We start from the raw sequence: 13,737 nt of genomic DNA on the forward strand, positions 1-13,737 counted from the left end.
AGGCCCACAAACATCATACAGATACACAGAGGCATCAAGGCATTCTGCTCTAATGAGACAAGAATTCTGTTCCTTTCTGGCCACATCATAAACACCAGGGCTGCCAGGTGATTGGGTTACTGAGCAGGTTGGGTTGTGAATTTAGCCAGAATGAAAGGTTGTTAGGCTATAACAGTGTCTACTTGCAGCACAGACTTAGTCTTCGGGTCACCCTCAGTCACTGAAACCTGAGAATCAAACAGCTGGTCAGTCGATGTCCAATTCTAACACATCTTTCATGCCCTAAACTTAGGCTGGAAATAAGAAAAATGCCTGTGAAGGTCTTGGGACTTGATGGCAGCCATTGCAGGGAACTCTGTTCAGGTGTGCGAGTAGATCCAAGAAGTAGAATAATAGAACTGGAGAAAGTTAGAGATGGAAGGAACCTTCCACATCGTCCAACCAATTTACCTTATAAATAAAATGCAATCTTAGGTAATTACTGCCTTGCGGCTTCTCACAGTTATTAGTGGCTTTTATATCCTATTCTCTGGAGAATTAAGAAACTCTTTCAAATATAGTTTCATTGTAGAAAATACCTATTGCCCCATAATTGCTTCCTTCAGGGGTACTGGCAGCAATGGGATGTGACACCACCATATTTCCAGAGCCTGTTAAAAAGAAAAGTAAAGGCAGAAGCTTTATGTTCAGTTACTAGAACAAAGATCACAACTCTGGGTAGTTCAAGTAATCAGGTAACAATATTTTAAATTTGATCTTCTTTTTGCTGTCTTATAGGAGTCACCAAACTGTTCTATAGAGCAAATCTAGCCTGCCATCTTTTTAGCTCTTGAACTCATAAGAATAGTTTTTAAATGGCTGACGAAAAAGAACGAAAGAAAAAGAATATTTTATAACATGGTGAAAATTATATGAAGTTCACATTTTAGTAGTTCTGTTAGTAGTTCAAATTCTGATGAAACAGACACTCATTGGGTATGACTGGAGCTGCTTTCGACTCCAGTGCAAAGAGTAGTTGAGCAGTTGCAATAGAGACTAGATAGTCCACAGCCCAAATCATTTACTATTTGATAGAGAGAGAAATGGTGGATTCCTGCTTGACAGTACTGCCAGAAATAGACATCCACAATTAAAGCACTGATATTTAGAAGTTTACTTGTTGTGTTTAGCAGTGCCTACCAGCAGGACAAACCCAGGCAGGAAAGTAATTATTGCACTCCTGGGAGCAATAAGTGATGTCAACAAGGATGGGAGAAATAGGAGATATTTTGAGGTCTATTTACGAGGTAGAAGAGATGTTTCTGTTGCCAATTCGCTGTTGGCAGTGAGAGAAAATAGCTTCTAGGACAATGCTCCTCAAACTTCCAATAAAGTCCCTCTCATATCAAGGACACTGTCTTATTCCTCTTGGTCTTGGGGTCATCTGGAGCCACGCCACCATGAACATCACAGACCAGTATCTCCCTGTATTCTCTGTGCATTTGTTAATGCCACATTGACAACAGTGTCACTGCCAGTTGATTTTGCCCATGGCTGAGAATTTGTGGAAATGAGCAAAGAGAACAGAAACCACCAATAAGCAGTGGTATCTAAGAAGTTTCTTTGACTTTAGGGCCACAATACAATATTTCCAGGACCCACACTCATCTGTGCAGATGCAGGAGAGTGTTTCTTTGCTGCCTCCTGAACTTTGTCAGAGGCTTGGGGTGTTCTAGGGCTGTTGGGAATTTTGATAAAATATGGCCTTTTTGAGAGATTAGGCTGCTTGTTTCACACTACAAAGTCCGAGTTAACTGATCATTCTCATATTAATGCCGGGAAATATTTTCAGTGAAGACCCATAACTGAGGATATTTTATGTTATAGAATCCTCATGCAAGCACATTTCCAGTTCTTCACTGAAAAGTTCATTAGAGTTTACATTAATGCTATAGTGCATAATACATGAAAAAGAACCATCCCCCTTCCCAAACAGTTCATGGTTTATCAAGTCAGCTTTCTTTACCTGGCTCTCTGATTTCCATTGGTGTGCACTAAAAATATTAATCAATTTGCATGACAACTTTGGAGGCTTCATATATTTTTTACTCTTTGATTTCCTATTCATTTACTTCATGAAGAAGAGTATTAAAATTTTGAAAGTTCAAACATTTAAACAAGAGAGAATTCAGTGACCTTTCAGTCTTAATTTCTTTCAGTGTACCATAGCCAAGAGTTAGCTCAGGTGGAAAACCAAAGGTTTTTTTGTAACACAGCATTCCTAGTAGGCAAGGCTGCTTTCAGGTACCCCATAATCAGAACCATGTTCTCCAGAATGAAGATCCCTTGGTGACGCTAGGCATGGAGATCCCTTGTTATATTTGCTGCTATTTAGAGAAAGTGGAAGTTCCCTGGCCTTTCTTGGGCTTACCAATAAATATGTAAATATTTAAATATCAGTGATGTTCATTCAGCCTCAAAGCTTTTCATTCAGATTCTTATATAGGAGGGATTAAATATATTGAGCACAGTAATTCATGAGAATTAATCAAATCATAGGACAGACTTAACGTAGTTATGGCATAAGGCTTTGCTGCTTCTTGTACTATTATTATTTACTGTAACAACTGTTAACCACCATTACCACTAGTGCTGCTGCTATTACTACTGTTGCTATCCTTACTGCTACTAATGCTACCACTGCGGACTAAAACTAAATGAAAACTTACTGGGTCAGATCATCTTTTAAATTCTTTATAAGAGTTTACTCTTCTAATTTTTCAACAGTACTAAGAGGTGTGTACTATTATCACCAATTTTAAAGGACAAAAGAGAAGTGCTGAGAGATCAAATAATTTGCCCAGAGTCACTCAGATAGTGGATGAATAGTGGTTCATTGTATTGGTTTCAGTTAAAATTTATCTTCATAATCGAAAGGAATACAGGGATTTCCCTTCAAAGTATGAATAACTGGCAGTGGGTGAGTTACTCACTTTCCTGTAGTACTCGACAATATCTTGCAAAAGAGACTAGGCAGCTGAGGTTTATTTGCATCTCCACTATAATAAACACATTTTACAGAAGTATAAAGCACAACCTTTGCCTTTTAAGTGGGCTACTGCTTGTTTTCCAATGGTTCCTTATTAGCGTGGGGTAACGTTAATATCTTCTCTCTAGTTTGTGGAGGGGAGTCTCCTGGAAACCACGGTATTGGCTTCGTCCCCAATATAGTCTTTTATATTTCCATGTCTTTCATGTTTTTCTCCTTTCAAGCTTAAATTCCATCATTCTAACCATCAACCTATGTCCCTTGCTCAAGATGCAGTTTTTAAAAATAATGATGTGCAAGTTAAAAATGAAGAATGACACTGAAATCATAAAAACCAGAATTTCTGATATTTTGGTGTTAACAAAAGGCCTTTGATAAAAGGAAGCAGAAGTGTACATAGCAAAATGCTTTGAGTTCAGTTGTGGCAGAAGGTAAAATCACTTGGGAACCAATATTTTTATGTGTGTGAAGTCAAAAGAAAAAACAAAAACGTAAATCTGAGCAGGACAATCAAAAACAATCACTGTTTTGTTAGCAGCAAACTCATTCAAAATTAGGAAAAGCCAGCTGTATCGGTCTTTTCAGATTTGACTGGTCCCACTGGTTGCTGAGCTCTGTCTGGTTCATGACTGAGCAGAGTCTGGTCTTAATGTAGTTGCTGACCCTGTTCACTTAGAGACGCCTGCAGTGCCACTGGTTATGGGTGAGAACATCAGCAATGTCATGAGCAATACAACTGTCAGCATGTAAAAATGTTTTCACTCTGCACTTTTATATGCACAGGTTAAATATGGGACTTGCCAACATGGAATAACTGTTCTCTTACTTTTCCTTAGGTGGAAGACTGCTTAGCATGCAAAACCACAGGATTTTCTCCAAAGTTTTTAATGAGATCGATGATTTCAGAGGTGAGCTATATTTATATTCAACTGTGTGGTATTTAGAAATCAGAATTAAACACAAAATATTAATTTGTGTAACATACCAACATGTTCTAACTATGAGTAAGCAAATATATCAGGTTTGTAAATTATTTCATTTTACTGAGGAATTCAGTATGTTTTTCTCTGAGAAAAAATTCTTTGCCATCTGTCTACTAAAATAGAATAGAATATGCTTTCATGCTTGCTTTTTCTGAAAATTTTAATTTCATCTTGTTGAAGGATGTTAATGACATCCTTCAGGGACTTCATATTTATAGTTTTTTACCCCCTTCAGTCTCATTGACTGTGGAGGTTAGAAACTGGAGAGGGATTTAGAAATGATATGAACAAGCTGATCAATTTCACTTTCATACCAATTGATCCTTTTATAACTAGTCTTATGTTTTATTTCAAAAGTTGGGAAGAAAATAAAGAAAGCCATTAATCTTTGCAGGATATAAAAAAAATTCATGTAAAAGAAAAAAACTGGGCAAGAAAATTGGGGAAAAGGAGAGTCAGAACTAGACTTTGAGATCCATGTCACTGAGCCTGATCTGGTTGGTGTGCCCTGTCTCCTCCAAATTCAGCACATTCTGTCTTATTTCTTCTGGACTCTGCTCTTTGCCAAGAGATGATCCAGTGAAAGAGATTCCCATCCAGAGGATTCCTTTGGCCACTTGGTTCTTACATGTATAAACTTGTCATGCTTGTCAAGCTCTCTCTCTTCAAAAAGTTATCTTTTATGTATACCTTTATTCATGTGGTCCCAGAGGCCTGTGAGGAATGCTTCTCACAGGTAGCTGAATTTCTCTAGCCATTCTAATAATGAAGCTGAGTTTTGTTTGGGTTACCTTACCTGAGCCTGGAAGTCCATGTATTTAAGTCAGTGGTTCTCAGTAGGGCTGGGGGAGTTAAGAAGACTGTCTTACCTTTCGAGGGACATGTGACAGTCTCTGGAGTCTAGTCTTTTGGGCATGAACTGAATTCTAGTAGGTAGAAGTGAAGGGTACTCTTAATCTTCCTTCAAAATATAGGATAAGCCATTCTAACTACTGTGAATTAACCGACCTGTAAGGTCAATGATACTGAATTTGGTAAACTTTGGTATTAGAGAGAGATGACTACTGCACCTTCATTCTACAAGTAGACTTCAGTGGCCTGTAGGTAGATGTATTCCTTTGCAGTGACGTGTTTAATAATGTGTGTGATTTACTCAATGTCAGTGAAACATGAGAAAAAACTTCTGGGTACTTCTGAAAAAAATCTTCCCTCTGGACTTTGAAAAATGAGTACATAAACCTGACCTATCTATAGACTGGGAGTAAAGCAGAGCCACGGGGATTGCAGGGGATGGACAGCTTCACTCTGTCTGAAACCCACCCTTCTGCTCAACTTTTAGGGGAAAGGAGCCTATTTGTCATTTAAGTGTGTTTGAGATGTGTTTTTTGTTACTTGCAGCCACATGAATCATAAGCAATACTTTTTTCCCCCTCCTCTTCTCCTCCCTCTCCGTCTCTTTTCCTCCCCTCTTCTTTCTTTTCTTCCTTCCCTTTCCTGTTGATAATGTGAAGTCGAAGCTCACATTTTTTCAGAGCCCTCCTGCTCTTGGCCAGTGATCTGGCACAAGTCCCCTAGATTCTAAATTGTTCAGGACACTTTATTGAATATGAAATTATTTTCCTTTTTATAGTAATAATGATTTCACTCCAGCAATAAAAATAACAGGTCATTTATTCAGGGAGACCAATGGATTATAAACAATCAGGCTTTCTAAGTTCATCTAGGCCTAAAATAAGAGCATGGTCTGGAGGAAAAAGGACTAGATTTTGAGAGAAGGCAAATGAAAGGGAATGAAGCACTTGGCATTGTTGGACACTGGAGCAGGTGTTCTTTACAGTCTTATTATATTAGCAGCTGAATGTTTATTAGAACAAATTGCCTGGGTGGCTGGAAAAATAGACATGCTGACATTAAGGAAGACAAAAGTCAAAGAAGGCAGGAAAAGTGAGCCCTCCAGCAGAGGGAGAAATAGTCCTGCTGGGTGGGGGTAGGGGTGTTTTGTGTCTTTCAAAGATTCCCTGGGTTCTGTTTAAGTGTAGAAAACACACAGCTAAACATCTGCCATATGTGACTAAAAATCTAGTCTTACCTCATCATGTCTTTTCTAAATTTTCTCTCTATGCCAGTTTATGAGAACTGAATAACTCATGCTGATTTAAGCTTTCAAAAATAAGAACATTTGCATTTTTTAAAGTTTTGATAAAAGGATCCAAAAAGTTGAATTCCTGTGTTCAAATAATCAGAATGGAGGAAAGGGCATATAGCAATGGTTGAATAATCAATTACTCTTTGATCCACAAAGTTATGTGACTTTTTATTATACTTGTCTGAAAATATTTAAGTTTTCTAAATATATGAACAATAATGGCTCTATTTTAATGTGGGAAAAATAAAAAAACTCTGTATCAGAGCTGACAAAGTAAATTCTTACTATTGTTACAAAACAGCTTTGTTATAAGTATGACAAATTTATGTCCTAGAGAACATTTATAAGGGACATGCCTAGTAAAGCTTAGTGTGAACTCAGTATCTCAGTATTTATCATGTATAAAACTTGGTACTCACTAGTATGATTTTTGTAGAATGATTCACTTTAGACTATCCTGTGGGAAAGCAACCTAGGCAGAGGGTTTGGAAATTACAAAAAGCAGAAACACGGAAGTATCAAATACGATGTTGCTGCACTACTCAGCATCATTTTGAATTGCAACTGGGGTTTTTCTTACCATCATTAGAACCAAAGCTGCCATCAATGGATTTTCTCTGAAACCTGTAAACAAGCACATACACAAGCTCCTAAGACAGGAAACTTACTTTTTGCCTTTGTTCCCTGCGGACTTTGTTGCAGATTTGTATACTGAAATCTCTCAAAAATGAACCTTTGGATGTAGACAAATTAGACACCTCGCCCATTGCTAGTAGGACTGTAAAATAGGATAACCGCTTTGGAAAAACAGTCTGGCAGCTCCTCAGAAAGTTAGGTATTAGAGTTACTGTATGAACCCGGTAATTCCACCGCTAGGCAAAAACATGTGTATAAGCTCATTCATTTATTTTCAAATGTAATTCATATACCATAAAACTTACCCTTTAAGGTGTACAATTCAGTGAATTTTAGTATGTTCACAAAGTTATGCTACTGTCACTATTTTCTAACTCTCTATTTTCATCATCCTCCAACAAAGTCTCAAAGCCATTAGTAGTTATTCCCCATTCCCTGCTCCTTCCAGCCTCCACAACTACCAGTCTACTTTCTGTGTCTAGATATCTGTCTGTTCTGGACATTTCATGTAAATGGAATCATACTATAAGTAGGTGTTTTTTTTTTTTTGGACTTTTTTCTTTCACTTATTGCTATGTTTTCAAGGTTTATTTAATAGTAGCATAAATCAATACTTTAGTCTTCATTATCACTTGGAAATGCTTCATTATCACATGGGAATTATCCTCTTGCCCCCAAATGAGCTCCCCTTTTGAAGTTGGAGTAGGGAAGGAAGAAAGCTGGGGACCATATGCGCTTGTGCTTTGGTCAATGCTCTAATTTATTTTTGGATGGGTTCTGATTCTTGTGTGTTTGGAAGAAGAACATCTCTTTATGCTTTTATTCTTAGACACAGAAAACTAATCTCTGTCTCAGGGACTTTGCTCTTGTTCTCTGCCTGGGTCCTCTTTCTTGCATATCCTTACATGAATGGCTCTTTCTTGCCATTCAGATTTTGGTTTTAAGAGGTTTTCCTTGCTGAACAAATAAAACCTAAAATAGCTTTCCTAATCCAGTCATTCTACCATACTATTGTATTGTTTTTCTCCTCTCACTAGCTGATACTATTTTCTTGCTGGTTTATGGTTCTCTGTATATTGCAAGCTCTATTAAAGTAGTAATCTAGATTGTCTTGTTCACCACTATAATCATAACTTCTAGGAAAGGGCCTGGCACATAAGAGGTGATGCTAAATATGGAATGAACAAGTAATGTTGAATGAACAAGTAATATAATTGATGAGAGCAATTATTATTTGACCTGACCAGATGGCAAATGAGGATCTAGTGAAGTTTCATTTTAACAATTTTAGTGATATTAACTGACAAGCAGTTATATGAAGTTATAAGAGATGATATATTTTGGATTGTTTGAACAGACTACCAAACATTTGTGCTAGGTCTTGAATTTAATGAAAGGAGTTAAATTGTAACAGGGTGGCCCCCAGGAAAAGCAGAAGTTCCAGGTTCCCTGCCCCACCCAGAAGGAGGGTGGAGCTGAGCAGAGAAAAGGAGAAAGAAGGAAACAGGATGGAGAGCCGGAAGGAGATATAAGGAAGCCACATGAAGCAAAGGGAGACATGTGAAGAACCCATGTTTATTTCTTGGCCCTGGACTGGTTGAAAGACATGTGGGTGAGAGACTCGTGGGGAGGTTGATTATTGCAGTGTTTATATTGATTCTGATTGTGCTCTTTTCCTCCCAGACTTGTCTGGCCATTTCTGACCCTTTTGCATGGGTTCTGGCCTGAAGATGCCTTAGTCTTTCAGGCCTTGCTTTGGACCAATCCCTTTGGGTGGACTTTTGCCCACGAGGGGACGGGTAATTTCAGGTGTTTGACTTAGAAATTAATTTCTTTGCCTTCTCTATTGTATACTCACTGTATTAAAGTTCCTTTTCATTAAAGTCTTATATGCTTTGTCTTGATGCGGCAGATGGCAGAACCTACTTAGAGCAGGCAGGTTGGGGGTTCAGTGGTGCCCCTCTCTCTGCCCTGTAACAAAATGACTCCCGATTGCAAAGCTAGGGTAAGGTAGGTAGTGTTTATGACTTGTTTTGGTCAATAGGATGAGCGGGCATATTGTTCTGCCTATGAACCTATATATTAAGGAGGCCTTGTTCTTTTTTTGCTATTTTGGCCATGATAAGACTGACTTGGAGGATGAGAGGCCAAGTGCAACTGAGATAAGTCTAGAAGAACTATCTTCCAGCTTACTTTCTAACTGATTGATCTTTGAGCGCCGTCAGATTAGCCAAACAATCTAGTTAACCCATAGATTTGTGACCAAACTTAAAACACTTATTTCTGTAAGCCAGTGGAGTTTTGTGATAGTATTATTATGCAGATTAATAACTTATACAAGAATAAATGGAAGGACAATTATCCAGGATCATATAGATTGAACTCAGTGTCTGGCAGGTAGGTGAGAAAAACAACCATGGGGATACATATGTAGTGCATTGTCCTGAGTTTGTACATTCACTGTGTGGCTCCATAAATTCTTGTTGAATGAATTGGACTGTGGCATTGTGGGAGGGGGAGAGGTAATGATGTTTAGACTGAGGCCAATATAACACAAAGACATTTTGCATTATTAACTCCCTAAGACAGAGCAGAAGCTATGTCTCACTGGTATTTTCATCCAGATGGCACACATATATAACAAACCCCACAGGTATTAATAATAAAGTACTGGGGATTCACCAAGCAAATTTCATTACACTATAGGAGTGAATTTATTTGGTTTTGTAGAAAATTTTGTTATTTCTGCCTAGTACATTGAAAGAAGAGTTCAGTTATCCTTTTTCCTCAGACTGTTCCAGTATTTAGAATGCCAGATAGTTTTTTTTAAATAATACAGTAGTTTATTTTTATATCAATTTGTGCCTTTTCCCAGCCAGATAGTTTTTTTTTTTTAAGATTTATTTATTTATGCATACAGAACTGGGGTAGAGGCCAGAGACTTGGGGCGGTGAGAGGCTTCACCAGAGACAGATTGGGGAGCAGAACAGGCAGATCGACGAAGTACACTGCTGAGGGGAGCAGCGGGCGGGTCAGGAGTGGTCTGCCACACCATGTGGTCACCTCCGGGGCAGGTGGGAATCGAACTCATGCGGAAGTGGCTTTAGCTTCTCAGTGCAGTGCTTTAACCCGCTGAGCCACCAGAGAGGGCCCAGATAGTTTTTATGTCTCTATATTTGTATTGTCAGGTTGTCAATACTTGGAAATAATCTATGCATATACATTGAACTATAGAAAAATATACTGGCAGGTGAGGTTTCAGCTGAGCCTTACAGCATTTCAAACAATGTGCTGTTTTAGGTAGACTGAATAGTAAATTTAGAGAGAATATATAGTGCTATTAACTTAATTTTCTGTCTGTATATTTAGTATGCATGCCAGCTAATTAAAAAGATGAAGTATGTTTTTTTTATTATTATTAAAAACATTGACAGTAGAGACAGTTTCCCTAAGAGAGGCAAAAGAGATGAACTCTTTTCTCCATGACATGGAACACATAAAGTGAAAACTGTGAGAGCCTTTAGACTCTTTAAAAATAGAATCCCTCTTGTCCACTTTCATCACCACTACCACTCAGCACAGTATTAGCATTTCTAGCTAGAACAGTTAGGCAAGAGGATATAATAGGAACCCAAATTGGGAAAGAAGAAGTAAAACTGTCATAAATGCAGATAATGTGATAATTTACATGGAAAACACTAAAGACAGCCTTAAAAAATGAACTGAAACAATAAATTAGTTCAGCAAAGTGACATGTTGTAAAATCAATACTTGAAAATCAATTGCCTATAAACAAACAGTGAGCCAGAAGGGATGAAATGAAGAAAACAATACCATTTGTAATTGCACCAACAAGAATTCACTTAGCATAACTCATGCTGCAGTGGCTTCTGAGAGCTTCATAATGCAGTGCTTTAACCAGCTGCACCACCAGGGAGAGCCCACATAATGAATACTACTCAGTTATTTAAAAAGGAAAACTCTTGCCATCTGTAACACCATGGGTGAAGCTGGAGGGAGTTATGCTAAGTGAAATTAGTGAGGAGAAAGACAAATACTGGGTGGTGTCTCTTATATGTGGAATATAGGAAAACCAGATGAAAGGTCCAGTGAAGCCAAACCAATAATCTGAATAGAAATCTGAATGAAGAACTGAGATGACCAGAAGGGGAGGGAAAGACAGTGGAGTGAGGACAAAGTATGAAGGGAGCACAACGGGCTGTTGGAAGGGCTGTGTGTGCTCTGGTGGTGTATATGGTGTGGTATTACCACCTGAAGGGAGGGAGACTCAAAACATACACCTCAAAACCATACACAGCATTGTAAATGCTCAATCATTCATGGTCTGATTTCCTCACTGTATGTAATTATTACTTTTCCCCTACACGCTTACGCAGTTGTGGCTATTATACTTTAAGGCTGTGCAGGTATATTGATCCTCATCAGATTATCCTACTCATTTTAGTAGCCAGTGATGATCTTAACCCAGGATATGCAAAAATAATGATTTTTCCAAATCTTATCACTTCCTCCATATTTTGGCAAGAATGCCCAAACTCTTTCTCCCCATGTTTACTTGTTTTGATATCTTTATTGAATGTGTTGCATATAAGTCTGAGGTTTTTAAGTCCTTCTTTTCCTCCCTCCTTCCTTTTTCCCTTATCAATATACATTCATGGGTTTTTATTTTTGTTGGTGGTTATAATTCACTATTCTTCTTAATTGTTCTGGGGCTCAAACTGTCCCAGATGTGGTCAGTAGCAGTCCTTGCTTTTTTTTTTTTAAGTTTATATTATGCTTATTTTTGATTACTTAGATATAAATACAAATACATGCTGCACATGACAAAAAACAAATTATATGAAAGGACAATAAATGAATAATAACAATCCCTGTCTACTACTTCCCACCTGAGTCTATTCCCCACTAGCTATCTTTATCAGTTCGGTTTTTTTTAAATGAATAATATACTAGTTTATTTTTACATCATTTTGTGCATTTTTCCATCTCAGTTGTAATCCCCTTGGACTTCCATCACCAAATCACCCATGTGCCATCACCATCTTTTCCTTTTTTTTTTTTTTAAAGATACACAAGCCAGAGGTGCAGGGGCAGTGAGAGTCTTCATCAGAGACAGAATGGGGAGCAGAACAGGCAGATTGAGGGAATACACTGCTCAGGGGAACAGTGGGCGGGTCAAGAGAGGTCTGCCTCGCTATGTGGGTGACCTATGGGACCGGGGCTCGAACTCGTGCTGAAGCGGCTGTGGGTTTATTTGCAGTGCTGTGTCCTAACCCATTACATCACCAGGGAGGGCCAGTCCTTGGGTTTTTAAGATAGCTTCTCAAGTGAAAAATTTCATAAAGATCCAAAAGGGAATGAGTTTTTGAGTGAGAAGTAGGCCTGTCTCATTGAAATAATTGTATCACTGTGGTAGCCATGACGTATCTTTTTACAGATGAGATTAATTTTGCCCATTAGAAAATTCTAATGCTGGCTTTGTTTCTTTTACATGTTCAAGAGGAGAAAGAACATTTGTTTATTATAAATCTCCTGCTATTCTTTTGTAGTTGTTTCATAGAGACCACAGGGAAGAATGACATTTTCAAGGGTCAGCCATGCTGAGAGACTCAAGAAAAGTCTAAAGCCCTTTTTACTAGAGGCCTCAAACTCTTGGCAAATTTCCCTGGTGATAGTCAAATTATCTCATTTTTTTCCCACGTATATTTTACTGAAAAATTGATGCTATTACAGAAGAAAAGCACTGTTATGTATTACTATTGCTATTTTTTTATGTCTCAAAATTTATTTTAGAAATTAATTTTATTTTTTGATGGAATGTTTAAAGCCCTTTCTAAATCTTCATGCTAGGAAGAATGATCATTTCCTACACAAAGTATGTTTTTGTTTAATCAACCATGAAAATAACTAACTCTACCAGCATGTACTCTGTGTTGGACATCGATGTAAATACTGCATTTATACTGTGCATCAAGAAGATAAATAACTTTGTTCATGGTCACACAGTTAAAACATGACTGAGTTAGATTTGAGTCTAATCTAACAACAGAGCTGTGCAATAACTATGCAGACTGGTAAAAAGGAATAAATTTTCTTGAAACTCATGACCTACCTGATACAATGAATGAAGGCAATTAGTAGACATCCCAAGTAGAAGGAGAGGAAGATGAGGAAACTGAGAAGAATGGATTTCACATAAACAGATTCTGAGGGAAGAGAAACAATTTTGGTCAGTATACTCTCAGGTTAAGAGAGAACCATGTTTGAGGTAAAACATCTTCTAGCGCCCATATCCATCACACACATTCTTAAGTCCTAAGACATTTTTATTTAAAGCAGCAAAGCTAGTAGAGATCTCCCCAACTTTATCCACAGTGATGACTTCCCAGGGTAGCTGAGGTTGGACTTCCTGTGCATAATTGAATTTTCTTTCTTACTAGGGGAGAATTAACAAAATGCTCTCTTCTATCTTCTATAGTTAAGGTAAACATTAATGATATTTCTCTCTCAAAAGATGGCTTTAGTATTGAATTACATAATAGCTTTCCTGAAAGAAGAATCTCTCCACTGAGTCCTAGACAATTCTGACCTTTGATAGAAGGAACAATGGTCACTTTAAGGTTCTTCGTTCGTTGTAGATTCCAGGTCTGATTCTCCTTTTCTGATTAAAAAAAGAACAAGGCACAATGAATCAGACAGTGAGTTCTTGACCTCTCTTGTGAGCAGTGTTCAAAAATGATAGTTAACTCTGGTTGCTGAATTTCCTTTTAGCAAGAATTAGAGGAAACCTAATGCCACACCTTCAAACTATCTAATATTTAAAACTTTCATTTTAGCCTTTCTTTGCTTGGGTGCATTTTGGCAGCACGGACACTAATGAATCTTCAGCTTCCCTTCTCAAATGAAGAAGGCTTGACCCTTTG

General features: G+C 37.9%; 2 protein-coding genes across 3 annotated transcripts in view; one reads left to right on the plus strand and one right to left on the minus strand.

Annotated features, from left to right (window-relative positions):
- Positions 1–13,737, minus strand: part of SIDT1 (SID1 transmembrane family, member 1) — a 76,012-nt gene that overhangs the window by 21,931 nt on the left and 40,344 nt on the right. For both annotated transcript variants that reach the window (XM_004675212.2, XM_004675213.2), the window contains exons 8-11: positions 13,404–13,475; positions 12,927–13,020; positions 6,738–6,781; positions 579–650 (exon numbers count right to left, since the gene is read on the minus strand). In XM_004675212.2, the coding sequence (XP_004675269.1) occupies positions 579–650; positions 6,738–6,781; positions 12,927–13,020; positions 13,404–13,475 (282 nt within the window). The remainder of the gene's footprint in view (positions 1–578; positions 651–6,737; positions 6,782–12,926; positions 13,021–13,403; positions 13,476–13,737) is intronic.
- The window catches only part of SPICE1 (spindle and centriole associated protein 1), a 111,790-nt gene that overhangs the window by 8,492 nt on the left and 89,561 nt on the right, over positions 1–13,737 (plus strand). The window contains exon 2 of the mRNA XM_012734386.1: positions 3,865–3,936. Coding sequence (XP_012589840.1) covers positions 3,916–3,936 — 21 coding nt within the window. The 5' untranslated portion in view covers positions 3,865–3,915. The remainder of the gene's footprint in view (positions 1–3,864; positions 3,937–13,737) is intronic.

The sequence above is a fragment of the Condylura cristata genome, unplaced genomic scaffold (assembly GCF_000260355.1).
Source record: "Condylura cristata isolate star-nosed mole 26May11 unplaced genomic scaffold, ConCri1.0 scaffold00003, whole genome shotgun sequence".
NCBI classification, from domain to species: Eukaryota; Metazoa; Chordata; class Mammalia; order Eulipotyphla; family Talpidae; genus Condylura; species Condylura cristata.